This window comes from Rattus rattus, chromosome X (assembly GCF_011064425.1).
Source record: "Rattus rattus isolate New Zealand chromosome X, Rrattus_CSIRO_v1, whole genome shotgun sequence".
NCBI lineage: Eukaryota > Metazoa > Chordata > Mammalia > Rodentia > Muridae > Rattus > Rattus rattus.
The window spans coordinates 117701953-117720908 of record NC_046172.1 but is presented as its reverse complement, the minus strand read 5'-3'; the positions used below and the strand labels follow the sequence as shown (position 1 = coordinate 117720908).

The following is an 18956-nucleotide window of genomic DNA, read 5'->3' as shown; positions in this document are numbered from 1 at the left end:
TCTCATGCTTGTGCGTAAGTGCTCTAACCCACTGAGTCACCTCTTCTGTCCTCTCCTCCTCCTCCTCTGACTCCTCTTCATCATCATCTTCTTCTGGAGACAAAATGTGATGGATAATCTTCAGAACCATTAGCATGACTAGATTTAGAATCACCTAGGAGACAGAGCTCAGTGTGTATCTCTGAGGCTGTTTCCTAAGAGCATTAACCATGAAGAAAAGTCCCACTGCAAATGTTGGAGATACCATGCCACGAACTGAGATACAAGAATGGGTACAAGGTGGGGAAAGAAGTAACTGGAGTACCCGCAGTACCTGTTCGCTCTTTCACGTTCCTCACTGACATACGAGGAGTGGAATAGTCTCTGCTCTACATCCCTGTGCTAAGGAGTTGTCGTTCTCAGCACCTGCTCGTCTCCCCACTCTTTGCGATAGATTTTATCTATGATCTCATTGCTCACAGATCCTAGCTTATGTTTTTACTTGCCCATGTAATCTATGTTAGAAGGAAACAATGATTTTTCTGCCCCTTGAATCCTAGAAGGAAAATTAGAAATCATCTCTCCTTTGAAAGTATTTATTTATTCTTGGATGAATTTCCTTCATGCATGCACAAAGTTTGACTATATTCACTGCCTCTGTGTCTCCCTCAGAATTCCATGTCCTCCTTTATTTTTTAACCCACTGAGTCCAATTAGTGCTTCCAGTAAGCATGTCTGTTTTAAAATTTAATTTTTTTCCTTAATATTGGCATTTCCATCTAGAATTACTTGAAGCACCACTTTAATTGAAACAAATAAGTTTTTGCTTTATTAAAGAGAAGGTGGCCTGTCCCAGGTGGCCCTTGAACTTCCTCTGTAGATGAGGATGACCTTAAACTCCTGATCCTTCTGCCTCCACTTCCCGAGAATACTGGGATTATAACTGTGAACCACCATACCCAGTGTATGTGGTGCTGGGGATCCACTCAGGACCTAATGCATACTAGGAAAGCCTGCTACCAACTGTTCTCCAAACCCAGCTTTTGTGTGCTATGTTTGCTTTTCATTCGTCTCAAAGCAGTTTCAGTGGCCTTCAGAATAACTGGATGTTTTTTTTTTTTTTTTTTTTTTTTTTTTTTTTTTGGAGGGAAAACTTTTCTCTTTTACCATTGGACTAATTTCAGAGACCATCAGTACTTTCAGGCCTCTGAATTTACATTTGTAAAGAATAGTTTCTGAACAATATGGGAACTGAAAATAGAAAAGAGTGGGGCTCAGTGGGGCCTATAATTTAACCCTTCCCTGTTCTCAGACTCTGTCTCCATCTGTCTGTCTCTGTCTCTCCCAATCCTCCCTCACCCCCGTTATAAGGCCGTTAAACTGGCCTCAGACAATCTTTCTGCCCCAGCTCCCTCACTTGGTATTGGGATAAGTGTGTGCCTCTAAACTTTGCTTTGGCAACCACCCTGTGGCCTTCTACATCACTGATTCAACTAAGGTGACATTACCCTTCAGGGCATACTTTTTGAGTTATAACTGTAGACTCTAATGGCTAGATGTCAGGGATGCTACTAAACTTCCCACAAGACACAGGGTATTCCTCTCCCAACAATGACTTCTGTTCTGAAAGGCCAATAGATATTATTATCGGGAGAGATGCATTTAACCCCTTAAGTTGGTCCAAGTGTTTCTCACTTGCCAGTATCTACCTGTGCAGCATCTCACTGCTGCTTCATAATGGTCCCTGAAATGTCACAATCCGAGATGAGGTAGGTTGTGATGGCCTTAAAACTGAAGCAGCCTGCTGGCCACTAGCACAGTTAGGACCACCATCCTCTGGGTCAGTTATTCACCAGAAAGCCAGTGACTCCTTGGGCCCCTCCTTGCTTCAGCCACTCCATCACCCTGTGCTTTGTCTTGTAGTACTATCCACTCTTTGGTTTCCACAAGATTGGCTCTAGGGGCCTCCTTGGATATAGATATTCAAGTCTCTTTTTAAAAGATTTATTCATGTACTTTATGTGTGAGTTTATCTGCATGGACACCTGCACGCCAGAAGAGGGCGTCAGATCTCATTACTGATGGTTGTGGGCCACCACCATGTGGTTGCTGGAAATTGAACTCAGGACCTCTGGAAAAGCAGCTGGTGCTGTTAACCGCTGAGCCATCTCTCCAGTCCCACCAAGTCTCTTATATACAATGGTCTAGCATTTGCACATGACCTTTTCACATCTTCTCTCTGGAGTTCAGATAATCTCTAGGCTGTCTGCCTGTGTGTGAGTACCATATGAACAATTGGTACAATATTAAGAATTACATGTGATTCTGGAGCCTGAACCTAAGGTCACACACAAGCTAGGGCAAGTGCTCTACTTCTGTACTACACCTTCAACTCCCCCCACGCACACCCACACACTGTTTATCTTGCGACTGGATCTGACTAATTTGTGCTGGTGGCTTTAAACTTGCGGTCCTCTTGCATCCCCAAGGGTAGCTGGGATTGGAGGTTTAAGCTATATATACTACATTAGTTAAGGAATAATGACAGTGGGAAAAAGTCCATATTTATTCAATTCAGGTGACATTTAAAAATATTTTCAATTTTAAATTAGCTGAATCCTGTGGAACTGAAGTACTATAGAACCCATCTAATATAGAAGCCACAGACACACAGTATCAGCTGTGTTTTTCTGCCATTTTGGTTGACTGATGTGCTTCTCCTAGCCATATATGTTTCGCTCTGTCTTGTAGGTTCCTACTTAATGTCTCCATCTTCAGATATAAAGGAAGCTCTTACCTGTAAGCAGCATATATGTTAGCATAGGGAAGACATGTTCAATGAATTAGAAGATGCGAAAAATATATAGCAAAATATTAACTTGGTCATATATAATTGCTCAAAATGAAAGTTATTACTGCTTTCAGAACAGGCTGAGAAATGGGACAAGGCCTTATAAGGGGTTGGGAAGGACAATTTGTGGAGTCATACACTGATTGTTGAACCTATATACTTTATTATTAGCTAGTTGTGGTGGCTTACACCGATAATGTACTTTCAGCACTATAGAGTCTGAGGCATGTGGATTATGGTGAGTTTTGAGGCCTGTTTGGGCTACATAATGAATTCTAGGCCATAATGGACTAAGGTGAGAATTTGTCTTAAAGAACAAAAAAGAATTTTGTGTCATTGATAACAGATACTTATTAAATTGTTCTCTTCATTACATTCCTTACAATACTATCTCCTTTTCACATTTGAAGTGTTTATATGAAAAAACTTTGGTTTTTATTGAAGGACCAGTTTTAACACTGCTTAAGAATGTACTATATGGTAAGAATTTGTCTTATCCGAAGTAATACACAAACAAAATCCTTGGCCTTTTGTGTTATAATTATTCTTGAATTCTCCTAGTCTTGAATCTCTATTTTATAATTTTATTATTGAAAAAAGAGTATATTGAGAACTTTATTAGTCAACCTGCCCTTTCCTTGATATGTTTTTGTGATAGGTATTTTACAAAGCATCCATGTGGCCGATATCATGTATGGCAAGGCTTTTTCCAGTAGAGAAGGAAAAGTCACGATAGTTATTCCTTCATATGAGCTCTATTGATATAACTAGCTGATAATTTAAAATATTTTTCTGGTGTGAAATAGTACATTTGTGTTTGTTTTATACCTGGCACCAACCTAAATTGGGGGACACACAAGATTTTGACTTAAAAAGATTTAAAAGCTGTTTGACCCTTGAACTTGTTTGATGGCTATGAGCTTAATTCTTGTTTCTCCTGGTGTTACAGAACATCTTTTGGACACTGAAAAGAATATGCCAAAGAACTTCAGTCTCTTCTTGTTACTTACCTAAGACCTTTGCAGTCTAATAACAAGTAAGACGTTTTAAACCCTTAGTGAAATAAAGCGAGAGGATCTGTCAGCACTTGTAGGCATTGCTCCTATATCACTGAATAATTGATTTTGTCTTTTAAAATAATTTCCACAGATCACAGGTTGCCAAGAATATGGTCAGGACAACAGCAATTATGCAAGATGTTGCTTTTGGAGAGCTTGGCTTGTTTTCTGAAGAAGAAATAGCTAATCTGAGATTCTGCCTGTGACAATTTGTATATTGGATGTTTTTCTCTTGCTTCTTTTCTATGCAATATTAAAAACATCTTCAACATTTGGCACCAAAAATTATACATGCTCATAGAATGGAGTATGATATTTTAATACACCTCTGCAATGTGCAATGATCAGATTAGGGTGAATGTCATATTCATAAGATATTTTGAAATATACAATAACCTTTTGGCATCCTTAAAATCCCTACTGTGCTGTAGAACATTTAGATGTTATATTTCATATCCAGCTATACCCCTGTACCCCTTAACTGTCCTTTTCTCCAGCCTAGCATCCTCCTTATCTTCCCAGGCTTTATCTAACCACTCTGCTGCTCTCTATTTCTGTACTATTTACTTAAAATATTTTTAGTTAAATTTTTTTTATACAAATACATACTTTATGTATTAAGCATGTTTTCCCATCCCTTTAATCTTTTCTTTCTTGTCCTTGTTACTTCTACATGGTTTTTCATCTATTTTCAATACATATACATACACATACACACACATTCTCTCTCTCTCTCTCTCTCTCTCACACACACACACACACACACACACACACACACAAACACACACGATTTTTTTGTATCTATATGAAACAAGTCAGAGGAAACACTAATATCTGCCTTCCTGAGGGTGGCTTAGTTTAATATTATTTTTCCAATCTTATCTATTTCTTACAAATGACATATCTTCATTCTTCTTTATAGCTAAACAAATATTCTTGGATATAGATAATAAATTTCCCCTGCACTTTCCTTTTAGGGTTGGACACCTAGGTGGGTCCCACTGCTTAGCTGTTGTGAGCGGGGCTGTAATATTACACAAAGGGTCCTTTCACTAGCCCTGTTATGTACATCCATGTGCAGGTGTATGGGATCTCCTATTTAACTTCCACATTCCTGTGCATTTTAAAGGGATGGGTCTCGTTGTGCCATAAAGAAAGGAGTCCTCAGTGCTTTTTATTCAAAGCACACACTCAGAAATCTCATGCTCGCTCTGACCTTTTGCCTGCCAAGGGCAGACCTCTTTCCCATGCTCCCAAAGTGGAAAGAGTGTGGCAGTTTGCAAAGGTTTAGAAGAGCAATTCAAGGCAGCATTTCATTCAGGCAAATGTGAATGATAATGAGATGGAAAAGCATTTCTGAAAGCAAAATGTACAGCATGGACTAAACCTGCAATGATTTTCTAAAGGATGAGCTGAAGACTGGGTTTTCATGAAAAGCAAAACAAAACATGTTAACACTTAATAATCCAAGAAAAAGAGACTATCAATTTGAGAGGGAGTGGGGGGACAAGCTGAAGGGAGGACAGGGAAAGAACAAATGATGAAATAATATTTTGATTAAAACATTTTAAAAATAATGACCATTGATTTTTTTTTATGCTTTAGGGATAGCATATTTAACAAAAAATGACCATCCTTACTTGTTACTTTAATTGATTAAATTTTGCTAATGATCATGGTCTGGTAAGTGAAATAGAAACTTAAACTCACATAGTGGAAGCCAAAATCCTCCCCTCTTACCTCAGGAAAAGCTGACTTTTGGGGGAGTTTGTTTAAACTACAGACTTTAGGCTTAAACAAGGGAGGATAATATGGTTAACTGCTTTTCTCCCTTTTTTCCTCTCCACAAATTATGTTGGTTAGGCAAAACGTCATGCTGAATCTTGATTCATCTGCTCTCATGGCAGTGTGGGAAGCATTCTTCACACGGAAGGGTTTTAGATTCCTGCATTTGGTTTTATTATGTGAAATGTGAAGTGTTATGTTAATCACAGTTCTCAGAATGATACAGGAATACAGCACGTCACCCTTTCTAGTTTCCTGGGAGACTTGGCTGTCTCCATTGAGTAGATAAGAGACTTAAGTCTGGACAGACTCATCACTTTGCTTGTCACACAGCCAACAAGTGACCAGACTGGCTCTCCCATGTCTCCCACCCGCCACTCACTATTTGAAATGTACCTTCTGTTTTCTGGCTGTAACATACAAAAGAGTAGGCCACTGAAAGGCTCATCCTTGAGGGGAGATGGTCAGATTCCAAATGAGGATGTGGCTGACTTACAATCCTGAAAGAGGAGCTGTGAGAGTGAAATCAGACCTACCCTCATCCTCATGCTGATACTCATACCAGAGTCAGTGTGTTTCCTCCAATTCTGACAACCCTCTCACCACACAGCGATTTGAGCAAGCCGGACTGTTTACTGTCTGGTGGCTAGGAAGCTAGAAATGTCCCCAGGCAGACTGCAAAAGTTCAGGGACCCTGATTGCTGTGGCTATGACCAAGCAGTACCCAGAGAAACTGGCTGGCTGCCAGAGTCCCCTCAGACAACAAGAGGTGGGGGTTTCCAGTTTCCAGTTCAAGAGGGCAGAACAGCAGAGGAACTGGGGCATTTCATGTGTTCTAAGGGTTACTGGGAATGTTTACTGGGATCGTCTCTCTTGGACCAGTCAGCAGAACTCCTTTGCAAATATTCCCTAGGAATTAACTATGTACATGCTTTTAAAATTTGTTTTGAGACAGTGTGTCTTGTGTAGCTTAGGGCTAGCTTCGAGCTGAGATCCTTAACCCTCTTAAATCTGACTTTCAGTGCTGGGATTACAGGTGTGACTTACCATACCTGTTTTAGGACAATTACTAATAATATATAATTATTTTACATTTGTGAGGGTCTCTAACATCAATACTAGGTTTTCACCCTCTCTCCCCTTTCCAATGCCTCCGTGTCCCCTGAACCCATTTAGAGTTCCTCCTAAGTGTTTGGGGCTGACCTGCCCTCACCCTCTTGCATTTCTTAAGAAGACTATTTTATTTTTAATTACGTATATGTATCTTTGTCTATGTGATGCAGGCCATGTGGGCACAGGTGCTGGAAGAGGGTCAGGAGAGGGTATCAGGTCCCTGGAGCTGGAATTACAGGTAGTTGTAAGCAGCTCCATTGTGGATGATGGCGACTGAACTTGGGCCCTGTGAAAGAGCAGCTCTAATGTCCGTGTCCTCTTGCTAGCCTCCTCCTGGCTGTCATACTCCGAGGAGCGAGAATATGCAGCATAGCTACCTCTTAAGTGACTCTTCAGACAAATTTCTTCCCCAGAGTACTTAAGAGTCTGCTCTCTAGGCTTAGAACACTTGGGATGCCCAGTCTTTGCTTATGTTCTCGTGTTAGGTGATTTGCAGACTACCCTCTGCATGCCTGCTTTGTCAGCTGTAAAATGTAGACAGCTGTGGCACTCAGGTCACAAAGTCACTGAAGCTCCTACTTGGAAAGTGTTGGCATGAGTGCTCTACACCTTAGGAGGTTGGCTCCTGTTCCTAGTGTCACTTACTGTTTGCTAAGGGAAAAATGAACGGAAATATCCCTCATGCAGAGGCGCTGCATGAACTCATTCAGTTTGCCTCGGTTTGACTCCATTCCACCCCACAAATAGTAATAAGAAAATTCAGTTCTCTTTTCTCCCCTCTATTCTCTTTTATAAAGAATGTTTTCACTTGTCATTTAAAACATTTTCATTTCAGAGAAAGCTGATTTTTGCTAAACTTTCCCTTCTGTACACGTTGAACATAAATATTTTGATCACGTTCCCATTTTCTATAAAGGAGATAAACCACAGGTGTTTAACTTCTTCCTAATCATGATGTATTTTTAGTCCATTTTTATACTTTTATATTAAGCATGTTTTATTTTCCTCGTGGCTTAACAGAGTACCAACATGCCCCTGATTTCCACCAGTGTTCTTGAGGATCATTGCTCTTACTTTAGAAAAGATGAACCAAGAAAGGAAGCTAAATAAGGGGGACCAGAGACAGTAGACTTGTTAGCGGCCAAAGCAGCAGAAAATACTTTGACTTCCCTTATGCTTTCCAGCTATCAGCAAGCTATCAATAACTGGGCTCTAACTGTCACAAATTTCCATTCTATTAACTGGAACATTATGTCTTTTTTTTTTTTAATCAGCCTGAGTACTGTGGAGTTTACATGCTTATTGGGAAACTTTGAAGAAGTATGCACATTTCAACAGACACTCTGCCAAGCCCTGGAAGAATGCTCAAAGTAAGTAAGGCAATGGCTTTGCTGTTTCCTCTACAGTTAAAGATTAAATGATTTTTGAGACAGTATATCACGTAGACCAGACTGGCTTTGAATTTGTTATATAGTAGAGGCTGACCTTGAACTTGTGATGCTCTTGCTTCCACTTCTAACATATTCAAATTATAAGCTTAGACCAGGCTCAGATGCACTTTATATTCATGTACTTGTTGTGGTTTCGACAAATTGTCCCAGAACAAAGTAAAAACATGAGGATGTAAAAGCCTACAAAGACAGTATACACCGTTCATACATCTAGTGAACTGTTTCTAATTCTAATTTTTAATCACACTTATTGATTTGTTTGAGTGTTTGCCTTTATGTACATATTGTACCCCAGAAGAGGGGGTTGAATCCCCAGGAGCTGGAATTATGGGTGGTCATGAGCCACCATGGGAACTGAACTCTGGTCCTCTGCAAACACCCAACCACCATCTCTCCAGTACCAATGATAATAGCTTTGATGTTGAAAAGACATTTTTATTTTATGTGCTGCAGATTACTTGAAAAAGTCATTTACATCATTCATTTCATGACATTTCCCCCCTTTCTGGCTCCTTGGATTGGGGCCTTGTATACTCTAAGCAGGTTGGACTGAATTATACCCCTGACCCTCAATTTTCCCTCCCACCCACACCCTCCCCCCATCCCACCTCTATCTCTACAGTCCTGGCATGCCTCAAGCACACTCTGTAGCTGAGGTGGATCTTGAAATTTCTACCTCTGCTTCTGGTATTATTACCAATACTGACCACCATACACAACTTATTTCTTTGTTGCATTGTGGGTATTGCATCTGCTCTATTCTGACTGGAAATACATACAGGATTTGAGAAGGAAAAATGTATGTCCTATGTGAACCACACCATGATTTTTTTTTAAAAAATAGATTTATTTATATCATATATATGTGTAGAAGTAGAGTGACAGAAAGATGCCCTGAAACTTTAATTACAGGCATTGTGAGCCACCAATATGTGAGGGTGCTGGGAATTGAACCCAGGTCTTTTGGAAGAGAAGCCAGTAATCTTAACCACGAGCCATCTCTCTGACTCCCACAGCATGGGTTTGATGGCTATTTGATGGCTGAATTGGTCACCATTACATTACAAAGTTCGCCGGAATCATCATCTGACAGTGTATTTCTAATGTAAAATTAATTTTCCAGAGACTGTATCTTGTAAAAACTGGTAACTTTCATCAGTCTATGGAAGTTGGGGAATTGGCTGTTTTCTGGGCTTTATGCAGTGAACTTTTTTCTAAGGTATGTTATGCTATTAAATTCAATCAGTTTCATCTGTGCTTGAACTCAGTATGAATTTGAATATTCTTAGTATGTCAAGAAAAATTTGTACATCAAAGATTTTTTTGTACATCAAAGTTTTACTTGGTGGCTAGAATTTATTTAATTCATTTATTTAATCAATCTGAGTTGGTGTTCTTCCTGCTTATGCCTGTGCACCATATGCATGAGTTACAGACCATTGTGATCCACCATGTGAGTGCTGGGAATAGAACCTGAGTTCTCTGGATGCATAGACAGTGCTCTCAACCATCAGACCATCTCTCTATGCCAGTGGCTAGAATTTTTTAATCAACCACCAAAAACTGCATCCCAGGGATAAAGTGCTATCAGCCTACCTAGATAGATAGATAGATAGATAGATAGATAGATAGATAGATAGATAGATAGATAGATAGATAGATCCTCTAGTAATTGATCAAAAGATTTACCTGCTTTTGGTCTCAACTGCAAATGTCTTTCCTTTCTGCTTCGTACTTTATGTTCTATAGTTGGCATGTTTTACTTACAGGTCTCCAGAAAACCAGCACAAAGTAGGAGGCTGCCTACTGAACCTCATGCCTCATTTTAAATCGATGTACCTGGCTTACTGTGCAAATCATCCTTCAGCTGTCAACGTGCTCACCCAGCATAGGTAATGTCCTGGCTTCCCCCCAGCACAGCTGCTCTGCAGGGAGAGCCTTCCTCAGACAGTCATCTGGGAATCCAAGGTCTCTAGATCAACTCTAGGTTATCTCTCTTCTATAGGCTAAGACTGAATTCATTGTTCCATGACTTGGTCATCCACTACTGCACCAAATAATTTATTGAGTTCCTACTATAAGCAAGATTATGTGTACACTGATCAGCATAGTAGTACCAATCAAGAAAAAGAGGGTTCCACTCCTTGTGGGAGATAAGTACAATTATGAAGTGAAACACTGTGGACATGTATTGCAAAAGGTTTGTCAAAGGATACTGGGAGATTTTGCAATGTGATATCAAATTAGTGGGGTGAAGGGTAGAGGAAAAATCAGGGAAGATTTTGCATTAGTGAGTTAACACTACAAATACAAACTATTATGCTCATACCGAAATTAATATATATTAATTGTGCATATCATTGCACAATTTCCCTGTGGCATTTCCACATATGCACGTATCTTGATTTAGTCTACTCTCTTCTCTCCCCTTGAGTCACAGGTATTCGGTTTACTATATTCAGGTTGATATTTTTTAGGAACAGATCTCAGTCCATAGTTCAGACTGGCATAAAGCTCTTGGCAATCTTTCTGCCACATCCTCTCAAGTACACACACCACCTGATATTTTTTTTTTAATTTTAGTTCCCGAATATGAGAAAAATGTGTGATTTTTGTGTTTCTGAATTAAACTTGTCTTAATATGATAACCTTTATTTCCATCTGCTTAGTACAAACAACATTTACTTCTTTGTGGCTGAATAATATTTCATTATAGATAGACAGAAAAATGTATAAATATAAATAGTTATAAAGGCACACTCCCCACACAGAGGAGGGTGAGTCCATTGCTTAGCTATTGTAACTTGAGGCTCAGTAACCATGGGTGTCCAGATATCTCTGTCATGACGTGCTTTCTTGTCTTCAGTTGTATGCACAGGTCTGATTTTAGTGTTTCACTGTATACTGGCTAGACTAAGGTCTACTCCCAAAGCTGTGGATATCACAGTCTCTCTTCCCCGAATCTTCTGGCCTTAGTTATTGCCTTCTTGATGAGAACCATCTGACTCAGGATGAGATGGGAATCCCAATACAATTTTGATTTTCATCTCCTCAATGGCCAAATATTAAATTTTCCCCATAAATTTTAGATTTGTGCTTCTCCTTCTGGGAAGTGTTTACTCAGATAATTTGTCCATTTGTTTATTGCGTTATTTCTTCTTCGGCTAAGTTTAATGAGTTTGGTTTTTTTTTTTTTTTTTTTTTTTTTTGAAGCTTGTAGAAAATCTACGTAGAATGAAAAAGAAAAATTCCAGGGAAGGCTAGCTGTAAATCTCACCAGCACAGGTGGGAAGGAGTTGGGGAGAGGGGAGAGAGGACAGGGAGGGGAGAGAGGACAGAAAGATTGCCCTTTTAGCCAAACCAGCATGGAGGTCAGCTGGATGCTAAAGAAGCAGACACGTAGCAGGAACATCAGAGAAAGAGTGACAGTAATTGAAGTATCAGAGAAACTATGCTCAGGCTCTCTGCCCAATATCTGGGGAAAAAAAAGACACAAAGGAAAAGTGCGTGTCAGGGTTGCTGTGCAGCAACTGCACTTTCTGAGTTTTCCAATGCATTTGTTTGACAATCTGGTGGAGACTGCTCTCCCCTTCTGTAGGCCTCCTCTTTGTGCAGTTGTTTACTTTGCAGCATAGAAGGCTGCTTGCTTTAAAAAACATCTCTGTAGTTGCATATGGCACATCTTGCTTGATTTCTTGGCATATGGGAGTTCTTCTTAGAAAGTGTGTGCCTATATTTCCGTGTTTCCTCCTAGCAGTTTCAACGTTTCTGGTCTTACATTGAGGTCTTTGATCACTTTTTTAATTTCTTTTTGTGTAGGACGAAAGATCTGGACATTGTCCCATGCTTTGACATGTTGTTTTTAACCGGTTTCCTTTAGTCATTGTTTCACTGATCTTTAAAATTTTCTTCTACTCTGTTTAATTAACTAACATTCTTTCCACACTGTGCTGCTTCTGACGGTCTGACTGATACAAGTCTCAGGAAGTCAAATGGGTAAACAACAGGTGGGGTAAGGAACTTAACACTTGCTGTGATCTGTGTGACAGTTCCTTTAATCATTTGCTCTAGTACAATTGACTTTGAGTTTGTAAAAAAAAAAATTGAATGATGTCTCCAACCAGAATAAAAGTAAGTCTTTACAGGGCTGGGAACCTGGCTTCATGGGTCAAATGTTTCCCACACAAATATAAATACCTGTGTTGGGATCTATAGCATTCACATAAACAAAACCAGGCCAGGCATGGAGGTGTCTGTCTATAATGCCAGTACTGGGAGAGAAGAAACAGGCAGAGCCTGGAGCTCACTGGCTAGCTAATCCATCAGAACAGGGAGTCTCAGATTGAATGATAAGGTAAGAGAGTGACTCAGGAAGGCATCCGATGCCTATCTCTGGTTTCTACAAGTATACATGCACACAAAACCAAATGCACATGTGTACAAACATGAAATGGGACACACACACACACACACACACACACACACACACACACACACTCCACTACCACCACTATCACCATCATAAGTTAGAAAGAGAAATGTATTTTTGTAAGAGTGAATATTATTATATACATTATAATGCAAGTGGCTCAACTGCTTAAAGGAAACGTTAGCTAATAATAGCACTGAAAATGTACCAGGCATGTGGTAGTAAGAGGCTATGAGGAAGTTACTATTATTACCATCCCTGCTTACAGCTAAGTCACTGGCAGGCTTAGGCTGAGTGCCCAGGAACTCATAACTGTTAAGTGATAGAGTTAGAAGTCAGATCAGCCAGGTTTCTAAAGATGTTTTATAATAAGATAGATATTTTACCCACAAATAATAATATAAGTGCAGGTTTGAAGAACTATAATCAAATATGCATTCAGGAGTCTACCACCATCAACATGTCACAGTCTGCTGAAAACTTCCAGTTCTTCTCATCCCAAAGTAAAGGATATGATGACTTGATCTTACCTGTATTCACAGAATTGTGCAATTGCCGAGGTTATATTTTTAGCACCCCCAAGCAAATGTATCTTTTAAAAGTCACCTGACATATTTTAATACCAATTAACCAAAGGTCACCATACTAAGCTACTTCCACCACTAAGCATTTGGCTATACTTGACTAGGTATAGTAGACTCATAAGTGATGTGGGCTTTTTTCTATCTGACTTCTTTCACAAAACATTTTGAATTTTTGTCTTTTCAGTTATATTTTTACGTAGCAAACACAATAATGGGTTTTACTATGACTGTGTGTGTGTTTTCTTCTTTGCTATCCTTTTAACCCACCTTTTCATCTGCAATCAAAGCTACTTTTGTGTCTCTCACACACATATATTTATATTTGTGTGTGTGTGTGTGTGTGTGTGTGTGTGTGTGTGTGTGTGTGTGTGTGTGTGTGTGTTCTGCATATGAATAAAATGTGACCCTTGTCTTTCTGGTTCTTTTAACTGTTAACTTGACACAACTGAGAATTACCTAGGACGATTTATCTAGTTCATATTGACCTTTGGTCATTGTCTTCATTGTTAATTGTTGTAGGAAGGTGGAGGCCACTAAGGGTGGTACCATTCCCTAGACAGGGGGTTCTGAACAGTGTAAGAGAAGAAAAAGCTAGCTGAGGACAGGAAAGGATCCATGTGTTTATTCTTTCTGCTTTTTTTCTTTTTTCTTTTTTCTTTTTTTTCAGAGCTGGGGACTGAACCCAGGGCCTTGCGCTTGCTAGGCAAGCGCTCTACCACTGAGCCAAATCCCTAACCCCTATTCTTTCTGTTTTTGGCCATAGAGGTTTTACTCTAAATTCCTGCCTTGACTTCTCTACAGTAATGGACTATAACCTGGAATTATAAGCTAAACAGTCCTTCTCCTCTAAGTTGCTTTTATTTGGGGTATTTTGTTATATCAACAGAAATGAAACTAGGGACAGCTTGAATTCACTAAACAATTCTCCTCAGTTCCACCCACTTTCATTATGGCTGCACAAAATCCCACTGTGTACAACTATCATAGATTCTTTATCCATTCTTTTGTTAATGAACCTCTAGACTGCTGCCATTTACCTGGCTGTTTTGAATAAGATGGTTGTGAGCCACCATGTGCTTGCTGGGAATTAAACTCAGGACCTCTGGACAAGCACCCAGTGCTCTTAAATTCTGAGCCATCTCTCCATCTGGCCTGACCATATTTTAAAAATTACATTTGCTTGTTTTTTAACCATTTACAAAGTATATATTGAATATTTGGCATGTTCCTTCATAACTTTTCCCCCTCCCGTTTTCTCACCCCTGTCCTCCTGTTCAGCCCCATTATTTCTCAGGCCAGTCTCACTTCTACTTTCATGTGCATATATACAATTCTATATATCTCTTTAGAATCTGAGGACCACAAACGAGGGAAGAATGATCTTATCTTCCTGAGAAGGGCTTAATTCATTTAATATGATTATCTCTATTTGTGTCCATTTTCCTGTTTTTTTCTTAGTGGAATTGGATGGAATTTCCATGTAGCTTCGGCTTCCATTTCCCTGGTGTTGGTGTGTTTTAAAGCTTTCCATACACTATAAATTTATCAGCACATATTTTAAAAATATATACTTAGGGGGCTGGAGAGACAGCATCATGGTCCAGAGTCATTGTGTATTGGTTCTGCAGAAGGCCCGCGTTTGCTCCCAAACCAGAAGGCTTACAAATACCTGTAACTCTAGCTCAAAGGAGCCCAGTGCCTTCTTCTGGTCCTACAGTAATGAACGTGGGCTCATATAGATACATAAACATACATGTAAATGAAAAATAATTCTGTTATATAGATGTCCCATATTGTTTTTATTTTCATATTTTTCTCTTTATGAGCTTTATTTTTACCTGATAAACACTTGAGTTATACATAGGTTACAGGGTACCATGTAACTTTTTTTAAAAAATTTTTATCAAATTTATTTTATATATGTGAGTACACCGTAGCTGTCTTCAGACACACCAGAAAAAGGGGATCAGATCCCATTACAGATAATTGTGAGCCACCATGTGGTTGCTGGGATTTGAACTCAGGACCTCTGGAAGAGCAGCCAGTGCTCTCAACTGCTGAGCTATCTCTCCAGCCCCCATGTAATGTTTTGACACACACACACACACACACACACACACACACACACACACACACACGCACACTCTGATATTTATATAATATTAAACACATCTACATATTGAGACATTTAGCATTTCTTTATGATGCAAAGTTGTAAAATTTCCTCTATTTTGTTAAGATGTACTGTTATTAACAAGAGTCATTTCCATGTGCACTAGAACAGATTGCTCCTCTAGGTAACTTCACACCCTGGCTCAAGCTTTTCCCCCTCCAGCTCCATCTTTCTCTCCAGCCATATGCAAACACTATTCTACTGTCGACTTCCATGGGCCAGCTTTCCAAACTCCCATGTACGAGGAGATCATGACATTTTTTTTCTTTCTGTGCCTGGATTATTTTTCACTTGGCATAATTATCTCCAGTTCCATCTATGTTGTCATAGATGATGATATTTTGTTCTTTTTTTATAGCTTGAATACTGTTTCTTTGTTCACCTGTAGCACATTGTGAATAGTGTTGTGGTAAACATGGGAATCCAATGTTTGTATAACATACTGATCTGGTTTCCCTTGGACACATACCCAATAGTGTGTTTGCTATATCATGTGGCAGTTGTTATTTTAATTTTTTGAGGAACCACTGTACTTCAAAACACTGTATGTCTGGCATGCTCCTTGGGCTAATTTACATTCTGCCAACAGTGTGCATGGGCTCTGGTTTTTCCACATCCTTATATGGCTAGTCCATGCTGTTTGCTCCCTGCAATATTGTGGCATGTTTTGAAATCAGTGTAATGCCACCTGCCTTTTTCTTCAGACTGCTGTGGGGTTTTTCCCTTTTGTTGTTGTTCTGTGTAGATTTTAGATTCCTTTTCTAATTCTATGAAGAATATCACTGCGATTTTGATAAGGATCACAATGAGTCTGGTCTTCTTTGGAGAGCACTAATTTAGTTGTGAGTTACATAAATGTGAGTAAAGGCATAACCATGCTGCCACGTGGCAAAGAGAGGACAAGTTTTGGAAGTTGGTTCTCTTTTTCTGTCATGAAATCAAACTCAGGCTGCCAAGTTAGCACAGCAAAAGCTGTTATCCACTGAGACTTCGCACCAGCCCTGCCCATGGGTTCTCTTTGATTTCTTTCAACACTGTTTCATGATTCTCACTTTAGGCATCTTTCACCTCTGATTGAATTTATTCCTAGATATTTTGTTCATTTTTTGATAGCTGCTATAATCGAGATTAGTCTCTTGGTTTGTATTTTAGATAATTTCGCATTGGCACACTGTGATACCATATTGTTTTCTCTCTTGCCACCTCACTGAGTTTGTTTATTAGTTCTATATATCTTGTTAGAGTCTTGAGCTCTTCCTGTACCATATCATATCATTTGTAAACATTGGCAATCTGTTTCCCTCCTTTCTAGTTTGGATGATCTTCCCTTTGGCCTTCTTTCTCATTGCTTTGGCTAGGACTTTTGTACTGAAGTTGAATTAAAGTGGTGAAAGTGAGCATCCTTGTTTTGTTTTAGATCTATGAGAAATAAAATCGAGATCTTTCCTATTGTGTATAATGCTAGCTGTTTGCTTAGATATGTACCCTTTATTATGTTGAGGCACCTGCCCTCTATAGCTAACTCGTTCGGTACTTTTATCATTAAGGCATGTTGAAGTCTATCCAGTACTCTCTTCTGCATTCAATGAGACAATAATATGGTTTTTGCCCTTCATTGGACTGACATGGTAAACTGTGTTTATTAATTGGTGAATTCTGAACTGTGCTTGTTACCTCTAGAATGAGCTTCACCTGAGCAAGATGAATAATCTTCCAAATATGCTGTTGAATCAAGTTTCTAGTATTTTGTATTGGATGTTTCTATATCCATATTCTTCACCGATACTGCTCTGTACATTTCCTTGTCTGCCCTTTGTACTAGGATGATGCTGGCCTTACCAAATCCACTGAATACTTCCCATCTTGTTTTATGTTTTGGAATAATTTAAGAAGAACTGGTATTTATTCTTGCAAAACAATAAGTTAGCAGTAAAATCCACTGGTATGGACTTTTCTTGGATGGAAGACTTATTCCTGATTCAGTGTCATTACTTTATTGGTCTGTTTTTGTTCTCTATTTTTTCATGTTTCAGTTTTGATAATGTATTATGTCTGAGAATTTGCCCATTTCTTCTATCTAACCTGAGACCATATGTTCATACAAAGTTCCAAATATCTTTGTTTACTTCTGTGATGTCACCTGTCTCAAAAAAGAAATGAAAATTCCTTTTTAGTGTTTTTTTTTTTTTTGGTGTACCAGAATTTTCAGCATGTTGTGTCTCAATTTTCGTTTCAAAGAGTTTTCAGTATCTTTTTCTTTATCTTTCCTCTAGCCACTGGTTATTCAATACAAAGTTGCCTAAATTACATGAATTCTGCAGTTTCCGAAGTTTTTCTTATTTATAGACTTATAGTATTAATATATCCTGTTGGGTTTGTTTTCAGCCTGCTGTCTGACATATCCCAGAGAACGTTCTATTTGATGCTGAAAAGAATAAGCTGTCTGCAGCTGCTGTCTGGCATGTTTTCTTCATGTCTATGAGGTCCATTTGGTCTAGTCAGCAGTTTTATTCTAATGTTCTTTTGTTGTGCTTGTCTCCTAGTGCCGAAGGAGAGGTGTTAGAGTCTCCAGTCGTTACTATGTCTATGTTGGAGTTTATCTCTTCCTTCAGGTTTATTAAAATTTGTTTTACATATTTACTTGCATGGGTTCATATACTGAGTACATAGAATTGTTGCTTTGTCTTACTGAATCGACTCCTTTATTGTTATTGAGTAGTGTTTTGCTGCTTCACATTTAAAGTCTATTTTGTGAGTATTCCTGCTTTCTTTTGGACTCCGTTTGTGTGAAACATCTTTGTGACAGAATCGTTTTCTATAACTCAAGACTGTCTTCGAACTTGTGATAATCTTCCTGACTCTTGTGTTAGGATTACAAATACAAGCCACAACATTTAGCCACCTTCATTTTTAATTTTAGATGTGTGGAGCTTCTTCTGTATAACATATAGTTGAGTCTTGCTTTTGTTAATCCATTCAGTTCTATTTACATTCAGGTAACTGTCAATAGAACCAGAGCCATGTGTAATTTGTTTTCAAGTTCAATTGCAGTTTCCTCTTGCCTCCCTGTCTTACAATCTTCCTTTGTGGTTAAGTGATTTACTCTATTGGTATGTTTTGATTCCTGGCTTATGTTTTTTTTTTTTTTTGGTTGTCCACTATACAGGATTTTTTGTGGTTACCTTGAATGTTACAAAAGCTATTTTGATGAGAAGTTATTTTGAAATGTTCATAAAAATGAAAACAGAAATACCAAAGAATGAGAAAATGTACTGATAAAAGTACATACTTGTATTTCATTCTTCTACATAGTTTTAAGTTTAATGCCTTATTTTCTAGTTAATCTAATGTCTAACTCATAATATATTAATGTATTAATTTTTAAATTTCATTTTTAGTCTTCATAGTAGGATATATTGTGTTATCTGCCATGATTATGATATTAGAGTATTTTGAACTTATGTAGTTGTTTTTTTCCCCTTTGTTGATACTGGAACTTGAACCTAGGACCTCATGCATGATACACAAACATT

The 18956-nt window shown here is 38.7% G+C and overlaps 1 protein-coding gene across 1 annotated transcript in view; it reads left to right on the top strand.

Moving 5' to 3' along the window:
• Arhgef6 (Rac/Cdc42 guanine nucleotide exchange factor 6) overlaps positions 1-18956 on the top strand; it is a 117800-nt gene that overhangs the window by 65140 nt on the left and 33704 nt on the right. The window contains 4 exon segments of the mRNA XM_032890111.1: positions 3771-3806; positions 3808-3866; positions 8061-8156; positions 10007-10129. Coding sequence (XP_032746002.1) covers positions 3771-3806; positions 3808-3866; positions 8061-8156; positions 10007-10129 — 314 coding nt within the window.